Here is a 10712-nt window from a genome sequence, read left to right on the forward strand (position 1 = left end):
GTTTGTATAAGAAAGCAATATCAAGATTGAGTTTATTTTAAAATGCCTCCTGCCAGTTTGAGTCATAGACACAGCATGGAAACAGACCCTTCAGTCCAAATTGTCCATGCTGACCAGATATCCCAACCCAATCTGGTCCCACCTGCCAGCACCCAGCCCATATCCCTCCAAACCCTTCCTATTCATATACCCATCCAACTGCCTTTGCAATGTTGCAATTGTACCAGCCTCCACCACTTCCTCTGGCAGCTCATTCCATACACATACCACCATCTGAAAAAGTGTCTTAGGTCCCTTTTGTATCTTTGCCTTCTCACCCTAAATCTATGCCCTCTAGTTCTGGACCCCCCCCCCCAGGAAAAGACCTGTGTCTTTATCCTATCCATGCCCCTCATGATTTTATAAACCTCAAAGGTCACCCCACAGCCTCTGCTGCTCCAGGGAAAATAGACTATTCAATCTCATTAGGAAGCAAATTATTAAAAACTGAGACCAAGTATGGCTCAATACTTGCCCATGGTCAGTACATGAAGGCAGACTAGTCAAAGAGACACTACTTGGATCAGTGGTGAGTACTGCTGCCCCAGCAGAGGAGTTTGATGACAGTGCAAACTCCACATGGACATTCCTGGTGCCTGCATAGGTTTCCTCCCAGTCCAAAGATGTGTAGATTAGATGAATTAGCTATGCTACATTGACCAAAATGTTCAGGGATGTCTAGGCTAGGTACATTAGTTAGGGAAAATGGGTCTGGGTGGAGATACTCTGGAGGTTGTGTGGACTTGAACAAATGGTCTGTTTCTACACTGTAGGGAATCTTTCCTCAAATAGAGACTGCAATTCTCAGTAGTGATGTTACAGAATGATTACTTACATTTAGATTAATATTTAATTGTTGGATATGTAACAGAATGCAAGTTCTGGTTTACTCTTGAGAACCAGTTTGATCTGGTCATGTAAAATTAACTTTGTCCCTACACTAGTAGTGAATAAATAGGTGTGTGTAGTCTTTTCCTTGATACTTGAATTACTGCGTGGTTGGACTCAATGGAATTTTACACAATGAGCAAATAGAACTACCAGCTGGAATTTGCACTTTGCAGAACAGCAGCAAACCACAAGATGGATATCTGGAGCAAGCCAATTGTTTTAAGTAGTGGTGTTGATAGTGGTACAGTCCCTACCAGGACTTGGGGGGGGGGGGGGGGGGGGATGTATAAAGCAAGCTTTTGCACCAAGCCAAACTTTTGGCTGAAGCTGGAGGCATTTTGGACTTTATGTCCTTAGTCCAGGAGCTTTCAACATTTGCTGTTCTAGGAGGTTTGGAATGGAACAAACCGGTCATGAAAATTTAAGCACTGGAATGTAATATATCTGGACAGTACAAAGAAAATGCAACCACAATAGAAACCATGATTCATGGGGTACAAGTCTGTAGTCAGATGGGTCTAAATTTAAACTACAAGCATAAACTACTGGCCTGATCTTTATGTTCCTTCATACAGTTCAAAGTATGATGTACTTGCAGCTGCCCCAATATCTACAAGATCACAAATAACAAATCAAAAGAAAATTGTGCTGTGCTAGTTTAATGGTCAAACATGATTTTACAGGAGCAGTGTCCATACAAATGTCTCAGAACATCAGTTAAACAGCTTAAATTTGGATAGTGACACTGAAGTTGCCAACAAAACATGATTTTTGCACATTTTGCCTGGAGTGCTGGCAGTTACTGTCTCAAAAGTTACTTTCAACCTTAGCAGAAGTTTGGAATGAGTTTGCTTTACAGCACTAGGGCTGCCACGGGCAGAAAACTCAGGTAGAGTTGGTAGGTTCACAGCTGGAATTTGATTGCTCTAGGAACACAAACATCTTTAGAAAGTCAGGAAAATGCAAAAAGCTTTCAGAAATATTCTGCCCAATTTACAGCATGATATTTGACAGTGTTAAGAAATAAGGCTGTGGCAACCCTACTGAATAGGCATAATCTTCTGCATCAATAGTGACACTGATCCATACTTCATAATTTTCACTTTCACAATGATTTCTGGCCAAAAACAAGATGTCTTAAAATGATCACTCCCTTAAAGCATTGTGGATAAAATTTATGAACTGTAAAAATCTCATGATGAAAAGGCAGTCAGTCAGTCTTCGAGACATGCCAGTGTCTCTACTTTAAGCTCTGCTTACGGATACAAGACCAGGTTGATCAGCCTGGCTATTGATCCACATTCGAGTGGCAGTAGATCTCACTAGTTACGTTCAGAGGGTCTGTATCAAACCTCTCAACTCAAATGTTCCCTGACCAGGTCAAATGTGGCAGACCTGGTAGCAATTTCTTAACTGGGGCAACTGCCAGGACTCCTCCTTCCAAAAGGGAAGTTTATTTCAAGGGGAGAAGATTAACAGAACCCACAAGTATCACATGAATATGGTGATTCCAATTATGCAAGTCAATGCTGCAGATACCACCAGGCTACAATTAAAATTTTACAGTTTCAAAGATAGAAATGCAGAACAAATGAATAGTGTAAAGTATAAGAAAAAGACATTAGACAAGTCTCAATGAAATTTTTAGCTCTGACCACAATACTGCTTAGGCAACCTCTTCATCCTCCTCAAATTCACCCTCTTCCTCAGCTGTAGCATCCTGATATTGCTGGTACTCAGATACCAGGTCATTCATGTTGCTCTCAGCTTCTGTGAACTCCATCTCATCCATGCCCTCACCAGTGTACCAATGCAAGAAGGCTTTCCTCCTGAACATGGCAGTAAACTGCTCAGAGATGCGTTTAAACAGCTCTTGGATGGCTGTACTGTTGCCAATAAAGGTGGCAGACATCTTGAGGCCTCTGGGTGGGATGTCACAGACAGCAGTCTTGACATTATTGGGGATCCATTCAACAAAATAGCTGCTGTTTTTGTTCTGGACGTTCAACATCTGTTCATCCACCTCTTTCATGGACATGCGACCTCGGAAAATGGCAGCAACGGTCAGGTAGCGGCCGTGTCGAGGGTCACAGGCTGCCATCATGTTCTTGGCGTCAAACATCTGTTGGGTAAGCTCAGGTACTGTCAGGGCACGGTAATGCTGGCTACCACGGCTTGTCAGAGGAGCAAAACCTGGGATGAAGAAGTGCAGGCGGGGGAAGGGGACCATGTTCACTGCTAGTTTACGCAGGTCAGCGTTGAGCTGACCAGGGAAACGTAGACAGGTTGTTACACCACTCATGGTGGCTGATACAAGGTGGTTCAGGTCACCATAAGTGGGAGTTGTGAGCTTGAGGGTTCGGAAACAGATGTCATACAGAGCCTCGTTGTCAATACAGAAGGTCTCATCTGTGTTCTCTACAAGCTGATGGACAGAGAGAGTTGCATTATAAGGCTCTACTACAGTGTCTGACACTTTTGGTGAAGGCACAACGCTGAAGGTATTCATGATTCTGTCTGGGTATTCTTCACGGATTTTACTAATGAGGAGTGTGCCCATGCCAGAGCCAGTACCACCACCCAGTGAATGGGTAAGCTGGAATCCCTGGAGGCAATCACACCCCTCAGCCTCCTTCCTCACCACATCCAGAACAGAGTCAACTAGTTCAGCTCCTTCTGTATAGTGACCTTTGGCCCAGTTGTTCCCAGCACCACTTTGCCCTGAAACAAAGGATGCCATGTTTTTAGTAAATTACATTTTGCAACAAAGGTTAGTTTTAATTTTGCAACTAGTACTAAACAAAGTGCAAGTTAAATTATATTGCTGGGTACACCCTTCATTCACATAGGGCAACAGCAGCTTCTACCAGGAACTAGTCACTCATTACAGTTCAGATGCAATTAATTGGATTGTGCACTTGAGGCAAAGTAGTGAAAGAATTGAGTAAGTGAAAATTCCTTTTAGTACACAGCTGGAGTTCAGCTCTTAAGCTGAAACTATTGCAATGTCTGATTTCATTAAAAATGTTAAACCATACAGGTTAGAATTTTTGATAAGTGTAGGACATGAGCCACTGGCTGGCCAGTATTTTAATGCTTGCATCTAGCTGCCCTTGAAAGTAGCGGCAAGCTATCTTGACCCATAGCAATCCACATGTGGGTTGACCCCCAATGCTCTTTGGGTGCAATTCCAGGATTTTGACCCAGTAGTCAAGGAATGGCAATATTTCCAACTCAGGATGGGTGAGTGACTTGCAGGGGGTGATGTTCCCATATGTATCTGCTGCTCTTGTCCTTCTAAAGGAAAGTACTTTATGGGTTGGAGGAACTGAATTTCTGCAGTGCATCTTGTAGGAAGACACTGCAGCTACCATGGAGGGGAGAGTGGATGCAGTGCCAATCAAGCAGGCTACTTTGTCCTGGATGGTGTCAAGCTTTGGATCAGCTTCAACAGCACACTAGACTCCTGATGTGTGAATGGGCAGGCTTTGGGCAGTCAGTCAGTTACTTGCTGCCCTGTTCTACCCTCTGACCTGCTCCTATAGTAGATGTTTAGGTGTTAGGCTGATTGATTGACAGAAAGCAGAGGTAGAACTGACAGCACAAATGATCTCCTTCAGATAGAGATCATGCAAACATCAACAGGCTCCAGAGAGAGATCAAGTCAAGATTTGTATTCTGATCAATGAAAAGGAATAAGCCTGTGAATTAGAAGGATTACTATCCCTGTCTAAACAGGATAACCTTGACATACATGTAGGAATAAATAAAGAATAAGTGATATTATTCCATAAACCTATGGAAGTACCATTTAACTGAGTTTTTTAACCCATCTAGAGACAACTCAAATTTTAGCACATGACTCTTCATTGAGACCAGTAGCACTTTACAAGAGCTACCAGCTGTCTCAGCTATTTACACAAGCTTCACTTACCAAACACAAAGTTATCTGGCCTGAAGATCTGACCAAATGGCCCAGAACGTACAGAGTCCATAGTACCAGGTTCCAGGTCCACAAGGATAGCACGAGGAACATATTTGCCACCTATTGAAAGTTTGTAGGGTTAGATTACTGCTACATAGCAAGCTCAAATCAAAAATAGGTAACAGACAGACGGAGGAGTACCTGAAGCTTCATTATAGTAGACATTAATTCTCTCCAACTGCAGGTCAGTGTCACCATGGTAGGTTCCAGTGGGATCAATGCCATGTTCATCACTGATAACTTCCCAAAACTGAAGACAGAATATTAAAACATCAAGCTCATGTTGTGGCTAATACATGTCTACAATTATAATTCCAGGCTGAACGAGCAAACTGCTTTTAGCACTTTAATGCAGGACTTTTTTTAAAAAAGGTTTTGCATTTGCTCCCACTGACTTGAAATACATTTGTTGCATAGTACCTTTCTCTGCACTGGTGATGAATTATCTGTGGGTGAATGAGAATTTATTTTCACTGACCTTTTAAACATCTGGACATTAACTGGAAACAATGAAAGCTATTTCTATCCTTTGGAAAGCTCCCTCTAGCCACAGAAAAAAGGAAAACTATTAGTACAGCAAGCTTGCACAGCCTAATAATGAGCAAGTCACCATCACGTTAAAGGAATTACTGTTGTAACCACAAAGCAGACTAGTTTTGAAGAGGAAAAACAATCCTGAGCCAGATCATATTTTCAGACTTAAGGGTCTTTGCCTCTTTCTTCCCCCCTCTTTCTTCTGAATAAATAGGTAATAAAGCAAAAAAAACCTAGTCTGCAAAGGGATTCAGACCAGATAAGGAGGCAAAAACATGAGATTGAATTAATATGGAAAGCTGGGGTTAGGCACTTTGAGGGGAAGATTTAAATGGAAAATAAACCTTAGGAATGATATAATGACATTAGAGGTTGTACTATGTACAATAATGATACTGGACTTGAAGTTATGCTTGGAGTCAGGAGTAATGCACTGCCTGCAGTGATGTCACCTATTCAAGACAGGAGGAGTTTCTTCTCAGTACTGTATCTGTGAAATTCATTACCGTAAGGGCTGCAGATACTATTGAGCTTATGCAAGACTGATGTATGAATTTTTAAGTGATTGAGAATCAATTATTAGTAGAGGCAGAAAAGTTAATTTAGGAACATCAGATGAACCAGTTTTATTGAATGATGAAGCAGACTTAATGGTCTAATTGCCTACTGCTCATTTATCTTAGGGTCTTGTATCTGGCAGCAAGCCTCTTTCAACAAGTTCTGTTCACCCCCTAAAGCCATCCCTATGCAATGTTCCTGCATCCACAGTCCTGTTACGTTTATGCTATCCCACACTAAATTCTGCTAAGCTATTGTCTTTAGTCAGATGTGGGCCTCTGCTCTCTCACCTCCAATTTAAATCAAATGGGGAAAAAAAAATAAATCAGACCTTAAATGTTGTGTAGGTGTGTAATGTACCTTTAGGAGGGTGAAAGCTGGTAAGGACTGACCGAAAGCAGTGTGCTAACAATTTAAAATTTAACAGTTGGTTGTGAAACAAATAGCTGGAGATGCATTGCCATGGTACACAAATTTTAATTTGGCTAGTTTAAATTATGCCCATTGATACCAAAACCCAATCAAATTTGAATGTTTTGATGACATCAAACCAACAAGATGGTCTGATGTTTTGGGGTATATAAAATTAGGTATTTTTGAACAGCTGGGGAGAACTGAACAGCAAAGAGCAGCTCAACCAACTGTTAACAATAGCTCTCTGAAAGGTACCTGTCTGTAAGTCATCATAAGATGAACGATGACTACTGGAATCTAGAGAAAGTTCAACATCTGAAGACAACTGGTTTGGAAATGTGTTTTTGTAAACCTTAAAAATTGGGGTTTTCTTTAAAAATCAGAACAGTACTGTAGAGAGAGGTAAAATATAGGTTTAAGAGAAAGTTGTAAATAGTTGTCTAATGCTCACTTGAATTTAAAAATTGTTAATTTCTTTAAATAGTAATATTTGGGATAGTTCTTTGCCACTCAATCTCATACCATAATCTGAAACTGTCTGGTTTGATTTAAAGGGGTTTACCATGTCATAAACCATATTATTGCTCTGACTCCAGTCACTTATTCTATTATTTCCTTTGCTTCATTTAGGTATAATTCAGAATTCACCATCCAGCCAAGATTTTGATAGCCTCTAATAGCTACTTTAGTTTTGAAGCTATTTTAAATATGCTCTTACATCCAGGGCCTCCTGCTTTAAGAAACAAAATCTACATTCATTGTTGATCCCTAGAACCAGGTTTAAAATTTTTTCTGCACTCCATCAACCCTTACCATAGGTGTCTCATTGCAAACCTCCATTACCAGGAGGACAACTTGCCATCATTGTGCCCACATTCCCTATAATCACTTGAATACAAATTGAACTCTTTCTGGGATGCAGCTTGCTTTGCAAAATATCTTTTGCATTTCAGCTTTCAGTGATTACTGCCCTTGACAAAATTGCACCAGTGTGAACATCCAAAGTGGCAGTTCATGACAATTACAGTAATTCATATTAAGCCAGGTGATAGTTTAATATTGAAATGTTAAAAAAATCTGATATAATAAACTTTAGGTTTCCTCCCAAACTCCATACGATTTATTCTTCCTTTCCACTCAACTGGGTAAATAAATGAAAGTGAATGGTCAACTGAAGCCAAGGCCAATTTAGTGCTTTAAACCCATGGCTGTACTCAGTGCAAGTACCAATACATAGTATGCGATGGGGCAAAAACATGAGCTCTTACTTGATATTTAAGTGGCAAAACTCAGAATTTTTCATACAAATAAAATGTATCTGCAATCACTATTTAATACTTTAAAAGGCCTAATTTAAAACACCAAAAGTAGAGAATGCAAATGTTGAAAATAGGTCAATTCCTGATATTTGGTATCAGGTAATTGCCATCCCACTCAACAGCATCTTTTTACAAAGAATTGCTGTTAAGTGGCCTTTCTATACCAATGTCTTAAGTTTTCAAAGAGATGTCAGAGCTCAGTCAATTTACTCATACAAAGTATCCTATACCCATGATTTCCAATAAAGTCTCATGGGTGAAATATCAACCTGATGGTAAAAGCAGTTGAAAATGGCAGAGAATTCAGAGGCATTGCAACCAAGAATCTTACACTGGATAAAGCAAGGTAAAGCTCACACCTCCAATTATGTGATCCACATTAGTGTGGGAGCTTGTTTTATGCACATTACAGCAATGACTACAGATCAAACAAGTGGCTGAGAATGTCTTGAAGAGGCTGTTCCCTCTTCACACCACAGATCCCCTTTCCAGGAGCCAAGCTAAAATCTAGTAGTTAAAACACATTTCTTTAACAGCATTTTAAGAAAGTTTTAAAAGTCTAGAAATTTGAACCAGTCACTATCAGTGAGTGCAAGCCAATTAAATTATGAAAATCAAATCACTTCAGTTGTATTCAAACTTAAGACAATGAGTCATTGCTGTACTAAGCACCAAATCTACCAGTTTTAGTCTTCCACAACTTCACTGCACAATTACATTTTTCCAAATCTCAAACTTCAGATCTGGCAAATCGTCAGAAGAGTTCATGGTAAGCATTAGTTTGGCTCTACACAGAAGCATTGTAGTGGGTAGTAATGTTGAGACACCAAGAAGAGTGCACCTGTTAGCAGTGCTTCAGATAATAAGCCTCCATTTTGGTAGCAGATATCTATCAAGTGGAAAAGAGGGTGTCATCTTCAGTTAAGAATCCACCTGCAAAAGGGTGGATACTGCACCCGGTTAGACGTCACCGTCAAGCTTAATAGCATCCTCTATCCCAATTCATTAACTAACGCAATTTTGATAAGAAACTGTCTCAAAAAAGTGAAAAGGACTACAGTCGCATCGTTTAATCTAGTGTCAAACCAATCCCACTTTAGAAAAAAAACATTCCTAATGAAGGGGCGTGAACTCTTTCCTAATTAAAATATCGAACTTCCACAAGGGTTAGTTAAGCCCCATCCTGAAATATCAGCATCGTTAAGCTTACTAAAAAAATACCGTGAAGAGCCGCACGCTGATAAAATCCCCACAAAGGGAGGCGCCCTTCTCTTTGTAATTCCCAGCAACGTTGATCAAAACCCAACTAAAATCACCAAAAGAATGCAGCCTGCGCGTTTCCCGCTGCAATAACCGGTTACTCCGACTTTAGTTAACAAACCCATAAAAAAAAAGGGGAAGCTCTGACTGGGATTAATCACCTCCCACCCCAGAAACAACACCGTTGATGATCAGGCGACATTAGAGATGCCGGATGCACACTGACGGCGCTGCCCACGATCTTAATCCTCAACGCGGGATTACTCCCGTGGACTAACCCCCATGATGGGGGGAGCCTGAACCCCACCCCTCCCGCCGCCGTCGCCCTCAGTGACCGAGGCCGGTTGGAGCCGGGCTCCCCGCAGAGGCCGATGCCGCCCATCCCCCGTCTCACACACGCTGCACAATCAGGGAGTGGCGCTGCAGGGCGGCCATGCTGGAAAGCCGCGGTACAACTAGGCCGCGCCGCCCAGGCCAGCCACCAACAACCACACACCTTGGCCCCGATCTGATTGCCGCACTGGCCGGCCTGAACGTGCACGATCTCCCTCATCCTGGCTGCTTTGAGGGGGCTACTGGAGGCTAATTTTAGTTTTTCTCCTTATTCCAAACGCTCCTCCCCTACTACGACGACCACAAAAGACCGAGAAGCGCAAAGTGCAGTGCTACCGCCCGCGCGGCGCCTTTTATTGTAGCCCTGTGTATCCCGCCCACTCCTGCTCTGTCTGATGCTGATATGTCCACAGTTTTGTCTATCATATAAGGCGTCCCGCCGTCCTTGGCTCTGATTGCTCAGCCTGCCTGTGCATCAATGTACCGCGCCCATTGCGCTGGTGTTCGCAGTGTTTCGTCTTCCATTGGCTGGACTCTGCTGCCTGGCCCGGAACAGCCCCGCCCATTCATGGCTGCATTATGGCATTTTCAGCTGCACTCGCCTTTGCAGCATATGCAAAGTATAACGCACAATGGACTGATTGCAACAACCGCACGGTTCTTTGAGCATTTTTTTCAAAATTGCATTTTTATATTTAAATACTTTACTTTTTTAAATGCATATTCACATTTGCGGGTTTTACATAGTTTTCGTCATCGGTCGGCAAATATGCGAGACTTGTCTGCTTCATCTCATTCAATGCAGCAGATTCATGATTTCCAATGTATTATTTGTCTTGTTAAAAATAATAACTTGCATTAATGCAACACTTTCCATCAATATCAGACATCTCAAAGGGTTTTGCGGCCAATCAGGGAAGGAGGCCATTCAAGACCATTGCTCACTCTCCAAATGAACATCTCAACTGGTGCAATCCTATCACTATCATTCTATCACTCAGCCAATTTGGTAGCCACGTTGTAAAACGAAGTGCCTTTTGAATTGTTGTCATACAGAAGCTAATATATACACAACAAATTCCCGAAAACTGTAAAGTGATAAAGGCCAGATAGTCATTATTATGAATGAGGGGTGGATATTCTAAAGTACATTAAGACTAACACCCCTGGTCTTACACATATATAAACTAGGAGTAGTAGCAGACCACATCGCTTTACAAGCCTGCTCAACATTCAATAAGATCATAGTTGGTACCATTATCCACATGCTCACCTACCCCGATAATACTTCACTCCCTTGCTCATCAGGAATCTATCTACCTCTGCCTTAATAATTTTCAAAATCTTAGTTTCTATCTCTTTTTCTCAGAGAGGACTGT

General features: G+C 41.6%; 1 protein-coding gene across 1 annotated transcript; it reads right to left on the bottom strand.

Annotated features, from left to right (window-relative positions):
• Positions 1–1573: 1573 nt before the first annotated feature.
• LOC122564723 (tubulin beta chain-like) lies at positions 1574–9654 on the bottom strand. Its single transcript, XM_043719850.2, has 4 exons — positions 9497–9654; positions 5057–5165; positions 4865–4975; positions 1574–3651 (listed from the first exon to the last, which is right to left on the bottom strand). The coding sequence occupies exons 1-4, from the start codon at positions 9551–9553 to the stop codon at positions 2597–2599; spliced, it is 1332 nt and encodes a 443-aa protein (XP_043575785.1). The 5' UTR covers positions 9554–9654; the 3' UTR covers positions 1574–2596.
• Positions 9655–10712: the final 1058 nt, after the last annotated feature.

Source organism: Chiloscyllium plagiosum, unplaced genomic scaffold, assembly GCF_037043375.1.
Source record: "Chiloscyllium plagiosum isolate Xiang-an unplaced genomic scaffold, Cpla_swu_hap1 HiC_scaffold_21, whole genome shotgun sequence".
Lineage (NCBI taxonomy): Eukaryota > Metazoa > Chordata > Chondrichthyes > Orectolobiformes > Hemiscylliidae > Chiloscyllium > Chiloscyllium plagiosum.

What these genes read in the sequence shown, in the direction of transcription:
- LOC122564723 (XM_043719850.2), bottom strand. Translation starts at nt 9,553, where the DNA reads ATGAGGGAGATCGTGCACGTTCAGGCCGGCCAGTGCGGCAATCAGATC. An exon ending in GCAATCAGATCGGGGCCAAG is followed by an intron (nt 5,166 to 9,496) that starts GTGTGTGGTTGT and finishes TTCTGTCTTCAG; the next exon opens with TTTTGGGAAGTTATCAGTGA. An exon ending in GCCAGATAACTTTGTGTTTG is followed by an intron (nt 3,652 to 4,864) that starts GTAAGTGAAGCT and finishes CCTTTGTTTCAG; the next exon opens with GGCAAAGTGGTGCTGGGAAC.